Source organism: Piliocolobus tephrosceles, chromosome 1 (genome assembly GCF_002776525.5).
Source record: "Piliocolobus tephrosceles isolate RC106 chromosome 1, ASM277652v3, whole genome shotgun sequence".
NCBI classification, from domain to species: domain Eukaryota; kingdom Metazoa; phylum Chordata; class Mammalia; order Primates; family Cercopithecidae; genus Piliocolobus; species Piliocolobus tephrosceles.
The window spans coordinates 147,504,771-147,529,694 of NC_045434.1; the positions used below are offsets into that span (position 1 = coordinate 147,504,771).

The following is a 24,924-nucleotide window of genomic DNA, read 5'->3' on the forward strand; positions in this document are numbered from 1 at the left end:
TGAATGAATCTGAAACCAAAGACTTGAGTAGTTCAGTTGCATAATGAGTTTAGCAAAATTAATAATAAAAGATTTAACAACTCTTGTGGTCAAATTTAATTTGAACAATACCTATTTCCAAATCATTTATTTCCTTAAATGCACCGATTCAATCACATGTTGTTAGAAGTATCTTAACATCTAATTTGTAAAACTTGAGAAACCTTGATATGCCTAAAAACATAATATAGTTTATGTTTAACAATTTATGGCCAATTACTGTATCATACCTAGAAAACATTATTTCAGTGTTCTTTGAAGAGATTACAGTTTGTTGTACTCATTTCCTCAAAATGCTAGTAGGAGAAACAGTTTTTTTTTTTTTTTTTTTTTTTGAGACAGAGTCTCGCTGTGTCGCCCAGGCTGGAGGACAGTGGCGCGAACTCGGCTCACTGCAAGCTCCGCCACCCGGGTTCAGCCATTATCCTGCCTCAGCCTCCCGAGTAGCTGGGACTACAGGTGCCCGCCACCTCGCCCGGCTAATTTTTTGTATTATTTAGTAGAGACGGGGTTTCACGGTGTTAGCCAGGATGGTCTCGATCTCCTGACCTCATGATCCGCCCGTCTCGGCCTCCCAAAGTGCTGGGATTACAGGCTTGAGCCACCGCACCTGGCCAGAAGAAACAGTTTTAAGGCCTGTTGGACTTTATAAACATACACGCTAGTAAGAAAGCAAAATATCTCTTCATTTTTATTACGTTAAATATACAACCAATAGCAATTAAATGAAAGTTTTGTGATTGGCAGATAAACTGTGTTAACATTTCACTGGCTGATCATCAGGAAGTGAAGTGTCAGCATGCACATAGATTCTTAAAAATCAACCTCACTTTCAGGACCCTTATTCACCCCATGTCCACATCTCACTCCCAGCAGCTGTCCTTACCTCTAACCTTCTCAAAAGTAGGGGGACCATCTTCTTCCTACTTGCTTGAATTTCCTTCTTTCAACTCTACTTTTATCAATTCTCTCCCTGTGTTGCTGTCTTTGGCAGGATGTTTTCTCTCTCATCCCCAAAGCCCACCCTTGCCCTGTGTCTTTGATCAGATACTCTTTCACTGTTGGTGGTACCTCATATTATCTGTTATTCTCTCTAATTTGGATTTACCGCCTTCCTCTAATATTCATCTCTGTCTCTCAACATATCCAGGCCTTAGATAAAGGAGCAAATTCTTTCCTCACATGATGTAATCTTAGACTTCTGTTTTATCCTGTTCTTCATTAGTAAGTTCTCTATAGAGCAGTTTACTGGAGCTTAGTCTAACAACCCCAGGCAACTCAACTTTACAACAATATTCTTGCTCACAGTCTTATCTACTGTTGGTCTTATCTACTTGCTCACAATCTTATCTACTGTTGGTCAGCTGTAATTCTGGGACCCAGACTGGAGGAACAGCTCAGAATGAAGGAGTCTGGAGTATGTTGGCCTCATGGGCAACAGAACCACAGAATGCTTTTAAGGTTCCACTCAGGAGTGGCACATGTCACTTACACTGGAATGCCATTTGGCAAGCCCTTGACCAAGACTGACCTCAGTGGAGTAGGAAGTATCAGTCTCTAACAGAAAAGGGCAGTAAATATTTACAACAATAATAGAATCTACCACATCCACTCACTTAATTTTTCACTCTGCATGCTGACATTGGTTTCCACCTGGCCAGTGAACATGCTCTCCAAAGGTGTGGCTCACACTTAGCAAAAACAGTGACTTACTCCTCATTCTCAAACACTTGGGTGGCAGGATTTGATTTTCTGATGTTAAAATGTAACACTGGGGTACATTCTACCTGTTCATGCTCTTTAAAAAAACTAGTTTAAATGTCTCACAAGCCACAAGAATATATAAAGTCTTATCTATATATACAAGTTCAACAACAATAACCAAGCAAGCACCACACACTCACTACATCTTCATAATGAACTCTACTATCATATTATGCAGGAGCCCCCTTTTTCCTGCCCCATGATTCTTTTTCCCAGAGCAACCGCCACACTGACTTCTCTGTGAACTATGTCCCTGCTTTTCTTTAGAGTTCTATCACTTATATGCATAAAACTTCAGAAATAAGCTCAAACCTAGCATTGTAATGAAAGGACACGATTTCTAGAAGAAAATAAGCTGAATAGAATCTTTGGGTCACAGTCTGGGTTTGGTTTTTAAACAGTTTTAAAAGCCCCTTCTGGGGAAGTCAGAGTGGTCAGGTCACGAATGTGTCAAGGTATCTGGTGAGGTCCTAGTGTGAGTCGGACACTGGACGTCCAGCCGGAAAATGACCAGGGGAATGGGCTTCTGTAGCTGGGCATGGAGGAGGGAGCAGCAGCTTCTTCATCCCAGGGTCGTGACAAGTGAAGCACAAATAAGCATCTGAGCCAGGTTCCCCTGGGATTCTGCATTCAGGTTAGAAGCACAGCATGGTGTCAGCAGGCATGCTGGCTTTGACAGACCTTATCATGTCTGTCTCCTGAGTCACAGGGCTTCAGTCTGACTTACTCTTTTTTTTTCCAAGAAAGAAAACCTTTTTTCTCTCTTTTTGGAATCTCTATTTCGGGAATGTTAGAACTACTAGACTGATGCTCTAAGATTCTTAGCTTTTCTCTCTTACTTTCTATCTCTTTGTCTTTTTGTTCTACTTGCTGAGAGGTTTTTTTCAATTTTATCTTCCACACATTCTACTGCGTTTTTTCTCCTGCCATGTTTCAGTTCTAAGAACTCCTTTTGTGTTCGCTGAATGCTACTTTTAAAATGCATCTTATTCTTGATCTGTATGATTTTAACTCCTTGGTATTTGTGGAGACTTGCTTTGTGAGCTAATATATGTTCAGTTTTGGGAAAGAATCATATTCTTTAAATGTTGGAATGAGGGTTCTGTAAATGTCCAATAGATAAATGTTAAGTATGTTACTCATATGTTTACATTTGTAGACTTTTTATGTGTTTAATCTCTTAATTCTTGAGTTATAATGAAAATCCATTCTCTGTCATTATGGATTTGTCAATTTGTCTTTGTAATTATGCCAAGTTCTGTTTTGTACATGTTTAGAAAATCTTCTTATATGCTCTCAGACTTAAGATTATTTTAATCTTGCTGGTGAGGAGATCCTTTTTGTCATATTACTTTTTGTCTTAAAATCTATTTTGTCTAACAATATTTCTTATTTTCTTTAGATTAGTGTATGTGTGTCTGTGTGTGTGAGTGTGTGTGTACTGTATATGGAGAGTTGACATTTGAATAACATGGGGATTAGGGGTGTCATTACTCTGCACAGTTGAAAATTTGTGTATAAACTTTGACTCCCCCAAAACTTAACTACTTATAACCTACTGTTGACTGGAAGCCTTACCAATAACATAAATATTCAATTAACACATATTTTGTATGCTCTTTGTATTATATACTGTATTCCTACAAAGTTAAGTTAGAGAAAAGAAAATGTTATTAGGAAAACTATAAATAAGAGCAATTACCTTTATAGTACTGTACTGTATTTATCAATACCATAAGTTATGTCTTCTTTTATAAAATGAATCATCCACCTATGAGCAATCTCAGCTAGAGAATTCAATTCAACCTTTTCTTGTAATGTCATGACTTTGCTTCTTGGAATGCTTCTAACTTCACCAGTAAAACTTTGTTGAGTCCCATGATATTATTCAGTGTTTACAGTATTATGCTAAACACAATGAAAACTATGTAAGAACTTTGAGAGACTACTTTTTACTCTGATAGATGATTTACTAAAGAGATGAATTGCTCATGTGGACATGATTAGTGTCACACGGCATCTTAAGTGGATACTTGCAACACTTGAGCTCACTGCAATAGCAACAGAAGGTGCCTATGAAATTATTACAGCAGTACAGTATGTACTGCAGTTAATTTTATGCAGTTACGATTTAATACTGCATCTTTATATTTATTTACATTTATCTTAATTGTAAATGGCACGATGCATGGTCTGTTAAGTGTATGTGTAAGTTTTGGTAAATCTTAACTTTTTATAATAGATTTGTGTGTATTTTATGGTAGTAAATGATAAAACAGACTAGCATCTACATATATTTTATGCATTTGTAGCATACTTTTTTCTTATTTTTCAAAATATTTCTTGCTATACAGTTTGTCTTCAAGTCTTTCAAATTGTTGTAAATCTCCAAAGAATTTTCCAATATGTTTATTGAAAAAAATCTGCATATATGTGGACCCATATGGTTCAAATCCGTGTTGTTCAAGGGTCAACTGTGTATATGCACATGTGTATGTGTGTGTGTGCATATGTGTGTATATATTCCTTTCACTCTTAGTCTTTTGGTGTCTTTAGTTTTAAACTTTAGGCTTTAAATATGTTTATGTAGCATAGGTTTGGATTGTGTTTGATTCAATCTGAGAATCTCTGTTCTATTAATAAATGAGTTTAGTCCAAGTGTATTTATTTTCTTTAGTGATATATTTAGCCTTATTTCTACCATCTTAGTTTTTTTTTTTTAATTTACCATGACGTTTCTTTGTAGAATTTTATGCTATTAATTGCCTCCTCCTGAAACCTCTCCTCTCTTGCCTTCCACAGCATTTTGTTTTCATGCTTCCTCGCTGTCTCCTTTTACCTCTTGTCCTACTCCTTTGTGATTTCTTTTCATCTTCACCCATAAATCTACCCATCCCTATAGGCTTCAGCCTTTACACTTGTTTTGCTATTCAAGATGTAGTCATCTTCACACATGATTTCATGCTAGATATCTGTTGGAGTTGACTCTAGCCCTGATTCTTAGGCATACAGTAAAATTGACTCACTGGGGAGAGTCACACACTTTTACATTAATACTTGAGTTTAGTTTATTTAGATATAGAAAAGATTCATTTAAGGGAAGATAGCTGTTGTGACTAATTTACACATAGATTCACCTTTCATTTTACGGCTACCATCCACCAAAGAATCTTTTAAAGGCTCTTAAAAAAAGGAAAGAAAGAGTAAAAAGCAATGAAATGTGGCTTGCTGGCAGCCACCACCTGCTTCTCTGTGAATGTGTAGAACAACATGGTTTCTGGCTTCTGTGATTCATGTCTCTGGGGATGATCAGTAAAGCCAAATGACAAGGTGTGTTAAGACTCACAGTCCAGCAAGTTGTCTCTGGACTCTGTTGCTTTGTCCTGTTTTGTTCTAGCACCTTCAGAACTTTATACTACATTTACAGAATCCATGAGACTAGTTACATTTTGCACTAAGGTTTACCTCACTACCTCCAGACTTTTGTGTTCCCATTCAGATCGAGGTAGTCTAACCTTACCAGTCACCTACTCTACACAGCAGCCTGCTAAAATGTGGATAGTTTCATATATAACTTTTATAAAAGTGAAAGTACAGGCTTCCAAATAAGAACCTACTTAATGGTTATGTTTATCTATTTTAAAAACCAATAACAAAGTTTGCTTTTATTTTTTATACATTTTTTGAAAGAGAGGGCAAAAAGTTTATGATACTAGTTTGGGACTTTTCCATGAAAGCCTCCTAGTACCAAATGAGCCCTGTGCAACTACAGATGCCCAATTGATAGGTCCTACTGCTCCTCAAATTCAACATGGTTACAACTTAAGCCAGTTTCTCCGTTCAGTTGCCTTATTTCTCTTAAAGCACAAACTTTTGTCCTGTAATTTGGCCTCAAAATCTATAATTTCTTCTTCCTTATGCATTGCATATCCAGCTAGTTGCTAAGTTCTCTAGATCAGAGATGTCCAATGGAAATAGAAGGCAAGCCACATATGCAATTCTAAAATTTTCTAATAGTCAATTTAAAAAGATAAAGAGAAACAAGAAATAAATTTTAAGATTTTAATTATTTTATTTAATCAAGTATATCTAAAACATCATTTCCACATGTAATCAATATGAAAAATTTTAATTAAGTATGATATGTTTTCTTATATTATGTGTTTGATATTCAATAAATATTTTATACTTACAGCAAATGATCTACCTTTCAAATGCCCAGCATCCAAATGGGGGAAATGACTGCTGTCCTGGATGGCACAGCTCTAGATGCCACCTGAACAGTGGCTCATGTCTCTGATAATCCTTTTTCATACTTACTGCTACATCCCTAGTTCAGGGGCTTGCCAACTAATCTCTTAATGGAACTATTGCAGTCATTTATGTACTCGTCCTGCCTCTAAATGACAACATAGCTCAGTCCAGTTTTTATTGATAATGGCAAATGATATACTAGGTCCTGAGGTTACCAAGATGAGTAAGACTAAACTCCTTCTCTCAGAAAGATTGCAGTCTAGCGAGAGAGACAGACATATATACCATGATATATTGTGATGAATACTATAATTATGATATAAATAAAGCACAGTAGAAACACAGAGGAAAGAAATATTAGTTCTGACTGAGGAGATTAGAGAATGCCTCATAGAGAAGGTGGCATTTGAAATGGGCTTTGAATGATCAGTAGGAAGTTAGCAGATAGAACCAGGGAACTGAGATTGGAAGGCAGGAAGGGAAAAAAGGAATGAGCAAAATTCATCTCATTTTTATTAGATTCTACATAATGGTGCTAAATTAAACTTTATGGAAAAATTCTCAACATGCTCCTCTGCTGCTTGAAACCTTCACTAGTTGACCCTTTCTTAATGAAAGTAGGTATATCGTTCTGTATGGCTATTTTAAAATGTGGTTTTTAAAAATTATTCGGGTTTGGTGAGACTTACAGATTAAGAGACAATTGCCATCAAAAAGATAGATTGTTACTCACAGTTCCCAAGAGGAGGGGACACACCACGTGCATTGGTCAGGGATCCATCCAGAAGAATGTTTGCCAATCTGGGCATTGGAGTCCAGCTAAATTAATAGGTAAAATTAACCATCACAAGGCCAGGTGCAGTGGCTCACATCTGTAACCCTAGTGACTTGAAAGGCTGAGGCAAGAAGATCGCTTGAGGTCAGGAGTTTGATACCAGACTGGCCAACATAGCAAGACCCTATCTCTAACACCTGTAATCCTAGCTACTCAGGAGGCTGAGGCAGGAGGTTGGCTTGGGCCCAGGAGTTTAAGACTGTAGTGATTGCACCACTATGATTGCACCACTGCACTCCAGCCCAGGCAACATAGCGAGACCCCATCTTCAATAATATTAATAATAACCCTTACACTACACCATGCAGAGCCACACAAGGAAGCACCAGAGTAGATTAGGAAGCAGAGGGAATGGGGAAGGAAATGTGAGCAGGAACCCTTATTATGATTTCTGTGGGAAGGAATAGGTGAGGTAGATCCTGAAAAATCTAGAGCTCTGATGCCTCTGTAAGAATTGAGGTGTTTCTGGGCATGTTAGGAATAAGCATGAGGTAAGGTTTACACAGTAGTAAGAAAAATGGCCCAGAAGAAAATGAAAAGAGAAACCACACTAAAAGCAAAGTGGGAGGTAAAACTAGCGAGAAAGAGAAGAGAAAGAGAAGAACATATGTAATGCAGCGCTGTGAGGTTTTCATACAACCAGCTGCTCCCTAAGTCTTTGGGATATAAACACTCTTCCTCTGGCTTGTGTCAGATTTTCTCTAAGGCCAACCAGCATCAACATGGGCATTGCCACTCTTTATGTTCAGGCTGGTTTTGTATCAATCTTTATCAAGGAATAGTCACCAAAGTTGGTGTTTGGTTTAACAAGACACTCTGAGTCAGTTTTCTTATTCTGATAACTATTGAGTTCCTATTTAGGGTGGAACCCACCTACTGTAGCTTTATCAGAATATGGAAAGGACAGAATATGGAATGTCTAATTGTTCCATGTCTGTGTCCAGTTGGATCAATGTTAATTCGGTCCTTACTAAGCATCAGCACTGGCAAGATACTGGGGGCATGAAATCAGTAGGACATCATCCTTATCTACTGAGAGAGAGATAATACAAGGAAATATTTCCAATGTCATGTGACTATACAATTATAGAGGCCTGGAGATTAAAAGTAGTTGATAGTCTTTGGGCCACTACAATCTGTTCAGTTGCCAGACATTTAAATGTAGCATGAGAAATTGCAATCACTGGAAGATAGTAGGTGTTAGAAAATATAACACATGTTATGTTGTCTGGGGAATGTTGGAATTTATCCCATGGATAATGGGAATCACTGGAGGGCTTTAAGCAGGAGAGTCACATGATCTATTTAATAACGATAGATCCTTCTGATTTCCAACAGGAGGGAGATTTTGAGGGATAAAATCTCAGACTAGAAGTGGGGAGACTAATTCATAGGGTGACCATACGTCTCAGTTTTCCTGGAAGAGTTCAAAATTCTGCCCTTTTCTCCCCATTTCCTAATTATTAATAAGACTTCTTTCACTGTGTGTCTAAGTTTGGATGATAAATTTCATGGTCACCCTACTTGGTGTCCAGAATTCACCAGGGCTTTGTGAAGCAGATGGAGAGGAGTTACTGCCCAACAATATGAACAAGAACAGGCCCTTTGACACCTATACTGTTTGCGTGGGCATAGATAAAAGAGATTTCGGTGAAAACTCAGTATATCAATTGAATGCTAAATGTTGCAAATATATAATGGCTGGTGGGTGAACCACTCAATGGACTTGCTGTTTGTTTATCAGCTCAGTTGTACTTGCCTGAGAAATCTGAAAAGAAATGAGAAGGAAAGTCATAAGCAACTGGTGAAGGAAGTCAGAAAGATGAGCTTTAGTTATGCAGGGGCATGAGGCCTTGCTCCTGTTCTTCAAACGAAACCGAATTTTCGTGAAAGGTTTTGATACTTACTTGAGGATAGCAGAAAGGGCCAAGAAACCTTTTCAAGTTTCATCTGTCTCTGGTCATTATATCTTTGCAAGATGGTAAGTATAGAGGCAATTCAGTTAATTGAAAGAAACTACTGTTTGTTTCCTAGTGCATATATTGAATCACAAGCTGTCACTTGGGCCTTCTGTTAGAACTCAGAAAAATTTACTTGGTGGTAGTAATTAGGGGATACTTTTTAAAAAGAGAATGAAATAATGAGACCCAAGAGAAAAGAGATGTTACTATCATAAATAAGCTTTAGTAGAAAGAAATATGAATAAGAGGAAATGAAAAGGATAAAGGTCTTTCTCTTTAAAAGTTTTTCCTTTCAGTTTCTCATTTCATACATAGGACACAGATCTTTCCCTGACTCTAATCCCATTATTACCTTGTATTTATATAGTGCTTATCTCCTACAAACTCACAGGGCTACCTCTAAATCCATGCTGCTTCAGAAAGTATTGCTTAACAAAAGGGGGATGCTTTTATTTAATCAGTCACTTCATTAAGGTGCTAGGCACAGCTTGGAGCTGGATTTGCCTGAGGTCTGCTGATTGTGCAGTGGGCTGCACACAGGTTTGTCACAGCTCCACAGTTGCCCAGGCAAGAGGAAACATGGGATTATGATTGTCCAAGTAGGAGCCAGACCTGCCATCATCCCTTTGCTTCAACTGTGATTCAGGGAGATGTTTCTAATCTGCAAGAAATTATCCAGTTTGCTGATTTACTTTCATGGCTCTTGATGCCCCTGTAATATGTCTGTTGATTATCTCTTTATTTGAGAGCTCTTCCTTCCAACAGGCAAGAAAATTTGCTTGAATTTTTGAATCTTGGACTTTCTCCCTCATTTATACTTTCAGACGGTTGCTAGCAGAATTTCATTCCATCAGATTTCTTTCCTCTGGTTTTTGCTTCAGAGAAATAGAATGAAATGGAAAAAAATATATATCTGAAGTGGAAGAGGATGAGTTTAGGGATGGAAATATTTTAGTAGTTCCTTCAAAAATGTTTGTTGCAACTTTGTTATTCTTTAGAAAATGTATGCTTCTCATGCATCTATAATTTGATGGAATCAACTCAAATTACTGCCTTGGATCCACTTAAAGTTGGTCTCTGCACATTTTTTGCCTAGCTTAAAATTGATTTTTAGAAAAGTGAAGTAGATGAGAAGGAAAGGCTGGCCTGTGTACAATTCTAGAGGGCTACAATTTTCTTACTAGGCGCCCTTAAAGTCTTTCAACCCTCTCAGCCTTTCTTATTTCTCTGCCTCTTCCTCCTTTCCTTTTTTCTGCTTCTCCTTCTTCCTCTTCCTCATAGAGGTTAGGCAAACAGTGTGCCCATTCACTATTATGAAAATGTTTCAAACAATTAATTAGGAGTCAATGCCTAGGACATTGATTTTCTGGCATACACATTTGCTACATATTTTATAAATAATTTAAATTGAGCAATGCCACAGGATATCAAATAAGTTTATGTAGTAATTTTAGAGACTTTGTTGGGTGGATTGTTTTGATACTATAAACAATATTGATATTGGGTTTTCAATCAACTGAATGCCCCTGTGAAACTGGATAGTCCCAAGCACAAATTATTGATGACCCCTGATCTTCAGAATGACCGTAGAAGAAATCACACATGTGCCTCTTCCTCTCAGATGGAATAAGCCCAGGGAAGGATATGTTGTCAGTGCTCAGTTGTAAAGATAAAGCAGCCAATTACAAAAACTATTGCTAAATCTCTAAGTCAGTACAAATTGGAACAAAATAATGTTACTAATATTTATTTAGTTCATTTGTTTGGATTTTTATTGGAGAACCAGCTAAAAGAGCCAAAAGTTTCTTCTTGGTGTCTTTGAAATTTTTACTATATATAACAAACACAACCCCACACACCTCCCCACATACTTGCACTTAAAGTAAAAAATGACAAACTGTATCCAAATCCCCAGCATTTACATTAAAAATACAAAGCCAAAATGTATATGTTATAGTTATTTAGGAGGATTTATTTTGCAATGGGTTTGACTTTTTGTGCATTTGTAAATTGACACTTTATTTAGATTTTGTTGGTAGGTACTTAAAAATTACCTTCTTTATTCTTCATATTACAATGTCAGGTAAGAACTCTGATTAGAAAGTAATTTGTTAATAAGCCTCATTTTTTTGTTTATTTCAGGATTCAAGGAGGATTCATAAAACATCCTTGCATAGTAATGCAGCTATTACAATGATCTATTTGGGGAAAAATGTGCACCTATCTTCTGATAATCCTGACTTCCGGGATGAAATTAAAGTTTATCAACAGCACTGTGGTGGGGAAAACCTTTGTGTCTACAAAGGCAAACTACTTGAAAAAGGTACACATAAAATGTGAATGTTTTTTAATTGCTTGGAGTTGATGCTATAGATAAGCTGCTGTTGATATAATATCAAAATGACTTCAATCACTTTATGAAATTATGCATATCCAGGGACTTATAAACCAGCTGCCTAAAAGTAAATCTAGATTTACTGCTCTATGATTGAAACTGAAGCAGCAATTACTCTCACAGATTGTGGAAGAAAGGATTTGGAGTGATTTAACCTGGTAACAGATTAATTTTGGGATGGAGATATATGATCATTAAAATGTTGCACGAATAAGCTGTCCCCCAAATTACAAGTTAACTATTTGGCTTGCCATAGTGAATTATACCATACATTATTCTAAGAGAAAAATACCAGATTGGCAATTTGTTCTTTAGAAGTATGTTGAGATAAAATCACAAATCCAATAAGCTGCAGGGTGAGTCACACCTAAATAACTTGGTGGAGAATTTGGCTAAATAGCTTTTCAGTACATTTTTGCTTTCATTTGATCGTAAATCCACGTTTGTCAGCATAGGATAATTTTTATATGCAACATAGGTTTTCACAAATTATACTGTAATGGTTTTTCTTCAATATTTAGTTCAAGGGAGCAGCAGTGAAAATAAATAGTGTTTACAGGGTTATATTGTTACTTCCTTGCTTAAGAAACTGGGTCCAAAAAGTAATAGCATTTTTACCAATTAAAATAAATATTTATATTTGGATAATCTTGGTAGGAGTTATGGGGAGAATTGGGGGCAAACATGGAATTTTTACTTTTAATTTTTCTAATTTCCCTCATTAATTGAAGACAGTGACTATTACTTAACATAAAATTCATGTCCTTAAAGAGAGACTATAAATTCATATTGAGGAATTACATATGGAAAACTTTCCATCACAAAAATGGTAAACACTTAAATGATAGTTTTAACTTAAAGTGAAACATAATATGATGCTCAATGATGTTAGAAACAGTTTTTTTTCCATTTTAATTTTATATATTTGGTAGGAATGCAATTTACCTTGTTTATTTTGCTGTAGCATTCCAGAGTTCATTCCTTTCATTTTGTAGATGAGGAAAATGAGATGATTCCAGAGGTGGAGTGGCTCCCCAAGGTAACACCCAGACCAGAGTTGAGAGCAAATCCCGAGCCCCTGGCTAGGTGCAAGGCCCTTGATCAGTTCCAGGCAGCCCCAGTGAGCTATTCTGAGTAGCATGGAATTTCCTACATTTTCATGATATGAGTGGTATGAAATCCCTAATGAGAGTAGCATAGATACATACACATTTTTTTTCAAAGTATAACTTTCAGCTGTTAATTTAGGAGAATGCTGAAATTAGCTGTAAAGTCGGAATTAACATGATGAAAAACTGTCCTGGACTTTACATCACACTTTATTCAACAAAATGCATATATAACATCTATTTGCTGGAAAATGTGGTAGATACAAATTAAAAAAGAATGTGGCTTAGCTAAATGATTCTCTGGTAGACGATGTATACTCTGTGATGAGAGTGAAAAACCAAAGGTTATGGGAGAAAGGGTGTTACTTCGCTCAGTGTTATTTTGCATACATATTGATACTGGGACATTTTGTTATGGCATGGGACAGTCTTGAATAATAGGATGGAATGGGGACTTAAATAATTGAATCCTGTCCATGCAATAATTTTGTCTCAGCTTGCCCTTGATTGCCAGGAAAGTAATTGTTCAAAATTGAAAAGTTGGGTGGCTCAGAGTTGACTTGTGGTTCAGCAATCTTAGCAATTTAGCTGGACTGAAAACAATCTGCCCTTTCTACAAATCAAAGCTCTGCATGATTCAGTAAAATGTGAATAGGGTTTTAAAAGATTTCCGTTAACAAAAGTTAGAGAGGGAGATTTAACATTGTGCTTGGAACAGTAAACTCATTAAAATTTGACTTTTGTTAATTCATCTTGCCTTTTTATTTGAAGTATCAATAAAATTAATTATTTAGAAATGTGGCAAGTGCGTCCTTTATTCCCAAGTAATTCATGATGTCTTGAGATTTAATCTTAGACTTCAATCCACAGCTGATTGTTTATTATATACACCTATGAAGTTACTGAGTATTTTCTGCTACTTGTAGAGTACAGTTTCTTCACAGGCATTTTTATTTGCCATGTTTATCTTTTCAGACAACACAAACCATGGCTTCTTGGGTTCATTTTAAGTGCGAAAAAAACTAACAATTTTTTTTTTCTGGCTTTCTTGGAATCCCTTCTTTTTCTGCCCCATTTTCTTGTATTTCCATAGACGGATCCTGTTGCATCTATCTGTGCATTCCTCATTATGCTCTGGCAAATACAACTGCTTCACTATCCCATCCACAGTTTTATTTTGCCTTTGCTTGTGCTATTTCCTTTGTCTATAATACTTTCTCTTTTCTCCTTTTCAAATTCAAATCTTACCCATCTTTTAGGACTCAGATTAAGGCTATGCAGCTTTCTCACTGACTTCTCTGTTTTATCCCAATAGCTTTCACTCAGCACTCAAAACTGAAGCAGTTCATTGTGCTTTGACTTACATTAACTGTTTTTAATTTTTTCTTTTTTGAGAGACAGTGTCTCTCTCTCTTTCACCCAGACTAGAGTTCAGTGGCGCAATCATAGCTCACTATAGCCTTGAACTCCTGGGGTAAAGTGATCTTCCTATATTAGCCATGTCCAGCTAATTTTTAAATTTTTTTTTATAGAGATAGGGTCTTGCTATGTTGCCCAGTCTGGTCTCAAACTCCTGGACTCCAGCAATCCCCCTGCCTTGGCCTCACAAAGCACTGGGATTACAGGCTTTGGCCACCAAACTCAGCCCTGTTTCTTATTTTTCTTTTATTCATTGACTTTTTCTTTCAGTTTTAAAGAATAGCTTTATTGAGGTGTAAATTAAATACCATAAAATGTATTCATTATAAGTGTATGATTCAATTTCTTTTTGGAATTATACAGAGTTGTGCAGCCATTATCACAAACCAGGTGTGGGACATCTCCAGCACTTCAGGATGTTCCCTTGTTCTCTTTGACAGTTGGTCCCTGTCTCAGAGCCAGCCACAGGAAGACACTGATCTGCTTTCTGACTGCACAGATTTTCTTTTCTGGACATTTCCTATAAACACAATCATACCATGGGTAGTATTTTGTCTTTTTGCTCTCACTTAGCATAATGCTTTTGAGAGTCATGCATATTTGTACTATCAGTAGTGGCTCTCTCTTTGTATTGCTGAGTATATTCCATTACATGGATATACCATATTTTAAAAAATTTATTCCCCAGTTAGAGGACATTTGTACTGATGCTAGTTTGGGACTATGAACATGAACACACAAGTTTTTGTGTAGATACATGTTGCTCTTGATTAGATTCCTGGCTGTGGTTTTGATTGCTTTTATTTCTAAGTATAATTGTTAGAGTAATTTTTGTTCTAAGTGTAACATTTTCCCATTTTCAAAAACATGCCTTTGGATTGCTTGTTAAAAACTCCATATTTAGGTGGTATATATATTTTTTAATTTTTGTATTATTTTTATTTTATTTATTTATTTTCTTAATTTTTTATTATACTTTAAGTTCTAGGGTACATGTGCACAACGTGCAGGTTTGTTACATATGTATACATGTGCCATGCTGGTGTGCTGCACCCATCAACTCGTCATTTACATTAGCACATTTGATATTTTTCTCTATTTTTGTTTCTCTTTAGTACCTAAAACAGTGCTACCAACTGTCAGTGAACAATAAATAATCAACTATACAAATATTATAATTATAATCATATATAATGCTTTCTAATATTTTGCATTCTAAAATCTTTAAGATTGTGTGGTGGATAGATGAGTTCATTCTACCCACCCCCATCTCTATTTTATGGGTGAGAATTCTGAAAGGCAACAAAGTTAAATGACCCACCAAGATATGCTAACCTGTGCCATGGACCAAAACCTTCTAATTTCTATATTATATTCTTTCCACTGCTCCATGAAGAAATCATCAAGTCAGGATGGGGAGGTGTCACTGTATGTAAAATACAAAAATAAGTAACAAAGGAGGAAGGGCAAAGGGTGTCAATTCTTGTTCTAGAAGTCTGAAAAACAATGAAAAAACAAAATGGAGTAGTATCTGGGTATGCTCTCCAGCTACATGAGTATCAAATGGAAGGGCAGCCACTTTTAGGGGCTGATTTCATTCTCAACATTTCCTTAACTGCACTCTCTTCCTGAACTGGGAACTCAGGACGTTGTGGGGTATGACACTGCAGCATAATGGTTTATATTACATGAGTGTAGAATCAAGCTTCTATAACAAAAACAATCAAACTTGCTTTCAACACCTGAGGAATCCATTCATCATTAAGACAGAAGGATTTTTAAAGATATTATATCCTAGTTTTCCCAGACTCTAAACTTTTTCAACTTTCTCTTTCCAAGTTTGTTTAATTTTACATCAGAAATACTTATAAATGACTGAATTACCTTTGTAATATGTCTGTTCTTTAGAATGAGTTGCATCTAATGTAAAGTTTTTTTTTTTTTTTTTTTTTAAGGGAAAAATGTGGTATACATAGTGGTTCTAAGTAACTTAAAAATAGATTAAAATAATAATTCACTCATTATTTTGGGGGAGCCTTCCATGCCATTGTCCTGGGAGTTGGAGAAAAAAGATGCATCAACTTCAGCTCTTATGGATTTCACAAACATGTAAAGCAGCAAACATCTAGATTAGGGTTCTTGGAAGCCAATCCCTAGACCAATAGCATCAGCATCACCTGGAAACTTGTTAGAAATGCAGATTTTTGGTTCTTACCACAGACTTGATGTATCAGAAACAGAGGTAAAGCCCAGCAATCTGTATTTCAATAAGCCCTCTAGGTGATGCTGATACACCATTAACGTTTGAAAACCGCTGGTATAGCTACATCTTAATCAATTGTAGTAAGTGCAACAATAGGAAATGTGTACATAGTAGAGAGGTGAAAATTGTTGACTTTATTATTGGCAGATGTGGAAGGGTCCAGAGAGGCTCTTCTTTCTTTTTCTTTTTTAGGAAGTGACATAAGAAATATTCATGAGGCACAGGATTTTGAGTCACTCTGTAGAGAATAAGGTTTCCCAGACTTAGGGTTTAGGATATCTGTGGGGATAACGGGGCAGGGTGGGGGCTTTGCAAAGAGCATTATAAAGACTTGGAATGATTAAAAACCGTTAACTGTAGGCAGTGGTTCTAAATTTATTGGTGGAACTTTTGGGTAGGTGGGGAAAACAAAGTGTTCTCAAATCCAGACAGATTTAAATATAGCTTGGAGATGAAATAACTACTTTATTCATGTTTGTATTCAAATATTTAAAGTCACAGCTAAAAATAAAAGCATTTTAAAATGCATTAATGAGCTCACAGTAGGCTTCTCTTATTAACTGCTTTATTAATAAATGGCATAGCAAGATAGAGGCATGGAATCTACAGAGATGTTTGGATTCAAACTCCAACTCTCCAACTCGCTGTAAGATCTTGAGTAAGTTATTGAACTCTTCTAAGCCTTAATTTCTTGACCTAGAATCTAGTGATAGGAAAATTCCTACTTCAAGTGATTGAAAAATAACAAGATAATAAGGCATAATGCCTGGCCATATTATGTGCTCATATAACTTTAAGTATTATTATTTTATTACAAATCAAAGAGTTTTTATAAAAACTTGGAGTATTTATTACAAATAAAAGTAATCAAATGCAATTTTATCATTAAAAATTGTCCTCATATTAAAAGATGATCTAGATCAAGCTTGTCCAATCCATGGGCTATGGGCCGCAAGATGGCTTTGAATGTGACCCTATACAAATTCAAAAACTTTCTTAAAACTTTATGAAATTTATGCAATAACTTTTTTTTTTTTTTTTTTTTGCTCATCAGCTATTGTTTTTGTTAGTGTATTTTATATGTGGCCCAAGACAATTCTTCTTCTTCCAATGTGGACCAGGGAAGCCAAAAGATTAGACACCCCGATCTAGATCATAATATTGTATTTATCTAATAGAAAAACATGATTTAACAGGTATTAGTCCAAAGTCAGCCGCTTTCACTAATGTATTTCTATTTTAATTACAGAGACCTTTCAGTTTATTTCCAAAAGGCATCATGGTTTCCCCTTCAGTCTCACCTTCTTCCTGAATGGGATGCAGGTGAACAGGTTAAGCTCCTGTTGTGAATACAAGCATCGAAAAGGTTCCAGGCTTGGAGGCAAACGAGGCTACTTTGGGTTTGTGTGTGTTGAAAGATCAACTCCTTGCTACAAGTATGGAAACAAATGTCCTTTGGTAGAGGGCAAGTTTTGCTACATTTTTCTTTGAATGCTTTTACTAATGCATTTCTCTTCACAATTGTTTAAAAAATTCAATATAGATGAGCCTGAAATATCTAAGTTCAGGGTTATTTATTGTAACATGGTGTGCTGAATTTGAAATTTTAAGATGGAAATCAGACTTACACAGGTGTTATATGATGAAGATAAAAGCTAGTGCATTTTAAATTATTTCACTTTCTATCTCTCCTTTCTTCTCACTTTAAGAACTGTTTCTTAAGGGAAGGAGAGAGATTTTGTGTTCGCTTGTTGTGTTTGTTTGTTTGTCTGTTTTTCCTCATTCATCTTAGTAACTGGTTTTAGGCTGAGCCTTAAAGGGTGTGCCAAGCATCTGACTTACATGACTGGACATTTTCAGTTATGCCTATTAGAGGTTAGGTTTGCCTGCATTACTGTCTGACCCAGTTTTCATTATCTCCTTTAGTTTCAATCTTGGGCCTAACAAAATGCATGATAAAAGGTCAATTTTGACTGTTACCAGCTTTCATATTGACCATTCTGTTTGAAATCAGGAGTGTTGCTTGTGGGCTTTTGTATTTTCTAAAAGTATTGGCTAGATGCCAAGCTAGAACACAAGAATGAATCAACTAAAGTACTTGTCTCCATGGAACTTATTCTAATGGAGGAAAAGCTAATAACATACCAATAAAGAAATTAATATATGTGAGATGGTCAGCATGATGAACACAAAACAGGGTAAGGGAGATATATGGAGTGAAGGGAGACAAGAGTCATGAGGAGTGTATTATTTTATGTAGGATGGTTAGGAAGGGCCTCTCTGATGAGATGTCTTTTGAGCAGAAACCATAAAAAAAAAAAAAAAAGTTGCTTTCTTGAAATAGCTTTTGAGATAGAGGAAAAGCATATACAGAAGGCATGAAGCAGGCACACGTTTGGTGTGTCTAAGGTAGCTTGGCCAGAGCGAAAGGAATAGAACCATGAAATTGGAGATGAGGTCAGAGAGACCGTGAGGGGAAGCCACGTAGAGTCCTAGAGTCGTTGCAAGGACTTTAACTTTAATCTGAGAAGGATGGGAATCTTCTAAGGTGTGTTTTGAGCAATGACTTATCATGATCTAATAGTAACTCTTATGGGAAAAATAAACAACGGAGTGTGGGGAATATAGCAGAAACTGCTTTAATCCAGAGAAGAGATAATGGTGGAATGAGTTAGAAGTGATTTTAAAGGTAGAGTTTACTGATGAATTGAATGCAGGAATTGAGATAAAGAGCAGAGTCAAACATGTTTCAATGTTTTTTGTCTTAAATAACTGGAAAGAAGTCCAGTTAACATGTATGTAAGATGAGACTGTGGAAGAAGCAGGTTTTTGGGGTGGAATGAAGCAGTTTTGCTTGAGGACACATTCAGTCTGAGACATGTATGAGATAAGCAAGTAGAGATGCTGAGTAGGCAGTTGAATATACGAATCCGGGGTGAGGTGAGAGGTCCAGGCTGGAGATGCAAATCTGAGACTGGTTTTTATACAGATGACATTTATAAGATTGCTTAAGAATTGAACATAGAGAAGATGTCTGAGTAATGAGTGTCACTCTATTTAAAAGATGAGGGAGATAAAGAGGAACTGGCCTAAGAAGGAAAGGCAGTGAGTAGAAAGAGAACCTAGAGAGAGTAGTATCTTGGAAATAAAGAAAATGGTTAAAGAATAAGGGCATGATTAATGGAGTTGAATGTGTGGATAGGTAAAGTAAAATGAAGACTCAGGATTGGACATTGATTTGGTAGTATGTTGGCTACTGGTGATCATGGCAAAAGTTACAGTGCAGCAATTGGGGTGTAAGCTTTCTTGGAGTGGGTTTAAAAAATAGTTGGAGAAGAACTAAGGCCAGAGACTATAGAGAAGTTTTAAAAAGAATTTTGCTATAAAGAATGGTAATTAGGTGGTAGCCAGGAGGCAGAATGTAGGGGTTCAAGGAAGGCTCTTTATTTTTTAAGATGGGAGATACTATAATATGTTTATATGCTGATACAAAGGATTATTGAATACCTTAGAGAAGAAGAAATGTGACGTATGACATAAAGGGTGGAGATTTCTGGAGCTAAATACTTGGGTAGACTGGAGAAGATGAGATGTAAGGCTCAAGTAGGGGTATAAGCCTTAAGAAGAGGAGAAACATTCTTGTATGGTAACAGGAGGAAAGAAAGAGGGCATACATGATAGAGACGTAAGTTGCTATTAATAGATGTGCTGGGAACAACTGGAAGCTCTCTGCTGATTGTTTCTATTTCTTAAACAATACATAAATTTATCAGCTGAGGATAAGGCTGAGAGAAGAGGGGTTGGGTGTTTCCAGAGAGATAAGAGTGTAAAAGAATCATCCAGAGGATGGAAGATTGAATGGCCTAGGGCAAGATAGTATCAGTGCCCATCTGTACTTAGGGACCACATGAACTGCCTTCCCATTCCAACTCAGATATGCTATCTCCTTATTTGGGGGCAGGTCATTTAACACAGTTCTGTTTAATTCCCAGGAAAGCTAATAAATATCTACAATCATCCATGTGCAAATATATTACGTTCTTTTGGAGTTGTGGTATAAATCCAAGCTGTAAATTATTAACCCTGAGCACTTTCTATGGAAGTTCAGTACCAAAATCTGACTGACAGCATTTACTCTCATTCCACACTCACTAGCCTCTGTATAATTCTTTCTATGATTTCAACACTTGGTCCCCTCTAGATTCTTTCTTCAACCTTTTCAAATAATAACATCAAAATGGTTGCAATATTAAAGAATAAGGCCTTTGACTCTCAACTGAAATGCATGGTTCTTACAGAAGAATCGTTTTCAATTTTTTTGTTAACTTCATAGCCATTTTTCCAGTGAAATCTGTGAATGCCCAAAATGGAACAGTACATTGCCATTGGCTGTCTCCCTGTTGCAGGTCAGGTAAAAGTTGAGTCAGACTGGTTTAAATGGGACAGGGTTAGGTGAGTGAGTGTCAGAGCCTTGCTTGTTTGTCCTCTTCCTCACTTGAGACTTTTCTGGTTATTCTAGAGACCATGACACTGCAGAACTCCATGGAGAGTTGAGAACTACCCCAAAGGAGACTGATAGTACTTACTATCTTCTGTAACTTTGGTTTTTTTGTCACACCCATAATGATACTTTTAGTTATATTAAGCAATGTACACTAGTTCCTCCAATACATTCAAAATGAAATTAATTTTAATTTATTTTAAAAATGCCAGTCCCTGAAACATTTATGATGAGAAAAAGGAGGACATAGTACAATAAAATAACAGAAAATTATATTTCTAAAATGATTAGGAATTACCTGTTTAAGGTCCTCAGAAAACAAGAAAAGCTGAGCAGTGGTCACTTCCAAAGTGTAAGGTTCCACAACTGTCCTCATCTCTCAATTATAGGAACTGTTTGAAGAGGCATAGTAATTTTCAATTGCTAGCATGAAACATGGGAAGAAATGCCTAACCATGTAGAATGCAGACGGCTTTGAGCTTTAGTAATCATAATCAACACCTCAAATTATATTCAGAAGTCAAATAGGTAGTCAGTGACGAGGAGAGCAGATGTTGCTCACTTTGTTTGTCCAATTCCCTTCAGCAGATGGGCAATAAAAAGTCTGTGCATGCAGTAGGGAGGCATCAAAGCCTTTACGCAGCCACAACATAAACTAAAAGTAACAGCATATCAGAGGCTCCAAATCAATGGATTTGGTGTTGCAATTGATAAGGGAAGAACAGCTTGAACAGAAGGCAATGCTAGTAATCATATTCTGTGAAGATTCATGACACCTTTATTCCAAGGAAAGCAATGTGCTAAGCACATCATCATTATTGTCAAGAAATATTTATCGTGCTTAATATGGGTGAGATAAGTATAATCTCGTTATCTCATTTTTTACAGCCTGATAGTTACTTTGAGTGCAAATCCTTTTAGCTTTATTTTATGGGGAGATATTGAAAAGTTAAGTGATATAACTGAGTTCTCATATTTGCTTGTTGGAAAAATGTATTAAGATCAATTCCTTTGCTAATTCTATACTGCAGATGGCTGAAATTTAGTGAAATCTTCAGTTTCAGAAATTGCCATTGGATTTGTTCAGGTTGAGGCATTTTTCAGATTTTACGTATTATTCCTATTCTTCTGGGACTGGCAAGTCTTGACTGCTTGCTGATCCCTTTCACCTACCCACTGTAAATTCAGTTCTCTGATAGTTGTGTCACATGGAGAGAGGGGGATGTGAGTAATTCTAGAGAAAGAAAATGAAGAGACTGATAACTACCAGATCAGTCTTTTTCAGATCATGAATTTTATCCAGGTCTTGCCAGAAACTTCTCCAGATTGTATTAGTGTCAGCTGAGAGAGTGTGACATTTGTCTGTGTAACTAGTTATCTCTCTTAGTTATATCATAACTAGGAACTGGAGGCCTACACCTGTAATAGACCAATATGGTTGTGCTTCAGTACGATGTGATGGAGTCTAGCAGTCTTGAGCTAGAATCCAGCTCCATCACCCATGTACTGGGTGACCTTGAACTGCTAGAGCCTTTTAAGCCTCAGTTTTCTCATTTGTAAAGTGGTGATGATAGTTCTTAATTTATTGGTCTATGAGGTAATGAATTCCTTAAGATAATGGATACAGAATACCCAGAAAAGAGCTTGGCACAGCGAGTGCTCAATAATCTTATCATTATCATAATCATCATTTTTATTAATGTATATATTATCATTGGAATTCTTATTTTAATATCAACTTAGATATAAAAAAGCTTTAGAAGACAATTTATTCACATTACTTTTGTTATAATGGATTTGAAAGTTTGAATGTCATAATGCATTCAGATTATCTGCATGGTTCACCAGATTTGACTTGGAATGACTTCATAACCTCTATAAATTATTGCCATTTTTGAGGAATAAGAACTTATTATCAGTAAAAATCACCAGAAGACTGTAGTACGGACTCCAAAAGGCCATTCTAAAAGCAATAATGACAGTTCTATGAAAATAAGTGTACAAACTCCTGAGTTATTTACCTAAAAGATGCAACAATATTTGACTGTATATATTACTTTAAAAAATCAATCATATTTATTTACAGCCAATCTTGTACGTCTTTTGTTACTGTTGTTGTGTTGTTAAAATATGTTATCAGACTGAATGGCATCTTGCTTCTTCTGACCATTTTTATATCAGCTTCTCTATGTTTATAAATCTGCATGGTCTATTATCACATAATTCTCATTTAAAGACTTGAAATATATTTTTATGTATGTAAAATTATATACCCATCTATATTTCTGTATCTATGATACATGTTATTGTTTAGGACCAAAAATATTCTTGAAGGCACAGATTTTAGTTTGAAACTATAGTTCTTGGTTGATGTTTTATTTTATTTTGTTTATTAATTTCGGATAATATTATTAAGAATTTGTTGTGTTTGTTTACAATATTTTAGTATCAAAAAAGAATAGTTTATTTTTAAGTAGTTTTTTAATTGTTTGTTTTTATTAGTGTATACTATAATCAAAATATTTTTGTATCTTTTTTTACTAGTATAAGAGATAAGTGCTTTCAAAAGTTTTGAGGTTCCATTGTGCTGTCTATAAGGGTTAACAAACACTTCCTGTTAATATTTTTCATAGGTGCATTATTGCAATGGGCCTTGACAAAAAAACATCTTTGCCAAAATCTAGGAAAGAAAAGAGCACTGAGAAAGGAGAGGAACTGAAGAGGGCTGAGAGGAAAGTGAGGCAAGAGAGGGAGTATGTGATACCAAAAAGAAATGAGATCAAGGAGAACCAAACCTCTGTCTCAGCCAAATTTTCAGCTCAAGAAATAAAAACAGGGCTCAAAGAAGTTATAACTGCTGTGGAGGAAATGACAAGTAAAGGAAAACCAGGACAAGATGTCTCGGAAGACGACCAGGAAAATACTTTAAAATATGGTAATCAACAACACAAGTTTCTTTTCTTGTTGCTGCGGCTGTTTCATTTGTCTTTGAAGTGTGATTATCAAAATTTTCAAAAATACCCATTAAACGTTACCCAGCTGTGGACTTTAGGCATCTCTGTTACTGTGGGGCGTCCCTGACCTCCTTCCTCTGCTGTTTTGTATAGAGTCCTTTGTCACCTACCTTAGAGGAGGGCAGACCTAACCCCTGAAAGGTTAAAGGTTCTGGCTGCAGAGATGAGGAGGGAGAATAGAGTATATGTCAATATGAGTTAGAGACTCTATTGACTCTATTGACTTCTGCATTTTGACCAAATAGAATTTTACCTATTTTAAAAGTTTTTGAAAGTACTGTTTTTCATGAAATTGATGAATTGCTTTGACACCAGGTAGGTACAACCTATATAATTATATGGTGATAGAGTATTCCTTAACTAAAAGCAGTTGGCTATAGGCTTAGGGTTGTAGAACCTATCTGTCTGCTGCTTTTCGCTTTCTTCTTTATTCTCTGTTCTCTCCTTCTTCCTCTCTCCTGCCTTCCCCTGCTTCTCTGTCTCCCTCTCTCCATATACATACACCCACCCCCCCCATACACACCTGCACGCATGCACATTCATATATATTATATACGCATATATATGCAGGCATGTCTCATTTTATTGTGCTCGCTTTATTGCACAAGCTTTGCAAATATAGCACTTTTTATAAATTAAAAGTTTGTGGCAACCCTGCATCAAAGTCCATCAGCATCATTTTTCCAACAGCATGTACTCACCTCATCTCTGTGTCACATTTTGTCAATATTTCTAACTTTTTCATTATTATGATATCTGTCATGGTGATCTGTGATCAGTGATCTGTGTTGTTACCATTGCAATTGTTTTGGGATGCCATGAGCTGTACCCTGTAAGAAAGTGAACTTAATCAATGTTCTGACTGCTCCACTGACCAGTTGTTCTCCAGTCTCTCCCCTCTCCTTGGTCTTCTCTGTTCCCTAACACACAACAGTATTGAAATTAGGTTAATTAATAACCCTATACAACATACTCTAGATGTTCAAGTGAAAGGAAGAGTCTCATGTCTTTCACTTTAAATCAAAAGAATCGATTAAGCTTAGTGAGGAAGGCATATCAAAAGCCAAGATATGCTAAAAGCTAGGCCACTTGTGCCAAACAGTTAGCCAGGTTGTGAATACAAAAGTAAAGTTCCTGAAGGAAGTTAAGAGTGCTACTTCAAGTGAACATGTGCATGATAAAAAAGAAATCCTTATTGCTGATATATAGAGAATTTTAGTGATCTTGATAGAAGATCTAACTAGCCACAACATTCTCATAAGCCAAAGACTAAGTCAGAGCAAGGCCCTAACTCTCTTCAATTCTATGAAGGCTGAGAGAGGTGTAGAAGCTGCAGAAGAGAAGTGTGAAGCTAGCAGAGGTTGGTTCAT

General features: G+C 36.2%; 1 protein-coding gene across 1 annotated transcript in view; it reads left to right on the forward strand.

Moving 5' to 3' along the window:
• The window catches only part of ERICH3 (glutamate rich 3), a 115,996-nt gene that overhangs the window by 47,740 nt on the left and 43,332 nt on the right, over window positions 1-24,924 (forward strand). The window contains exons 8-10 of the mRNA XM_023207581.2: window positions 10,996-11,176; window positions 17,289-17,475; window positions 23,174-23,475. Coding sequence (XP_023063349.1) covers window positions 10,996-11,176; window positions 17,289-17,475; window positions 23,174-23,475 — 670 coding nt within the window. The remainder of the gene's footprint in view (window positions 1-10,995; window positions 11,177-17,288; window positions 17,476-23,173; window positions 23,476-24,924) is intronic.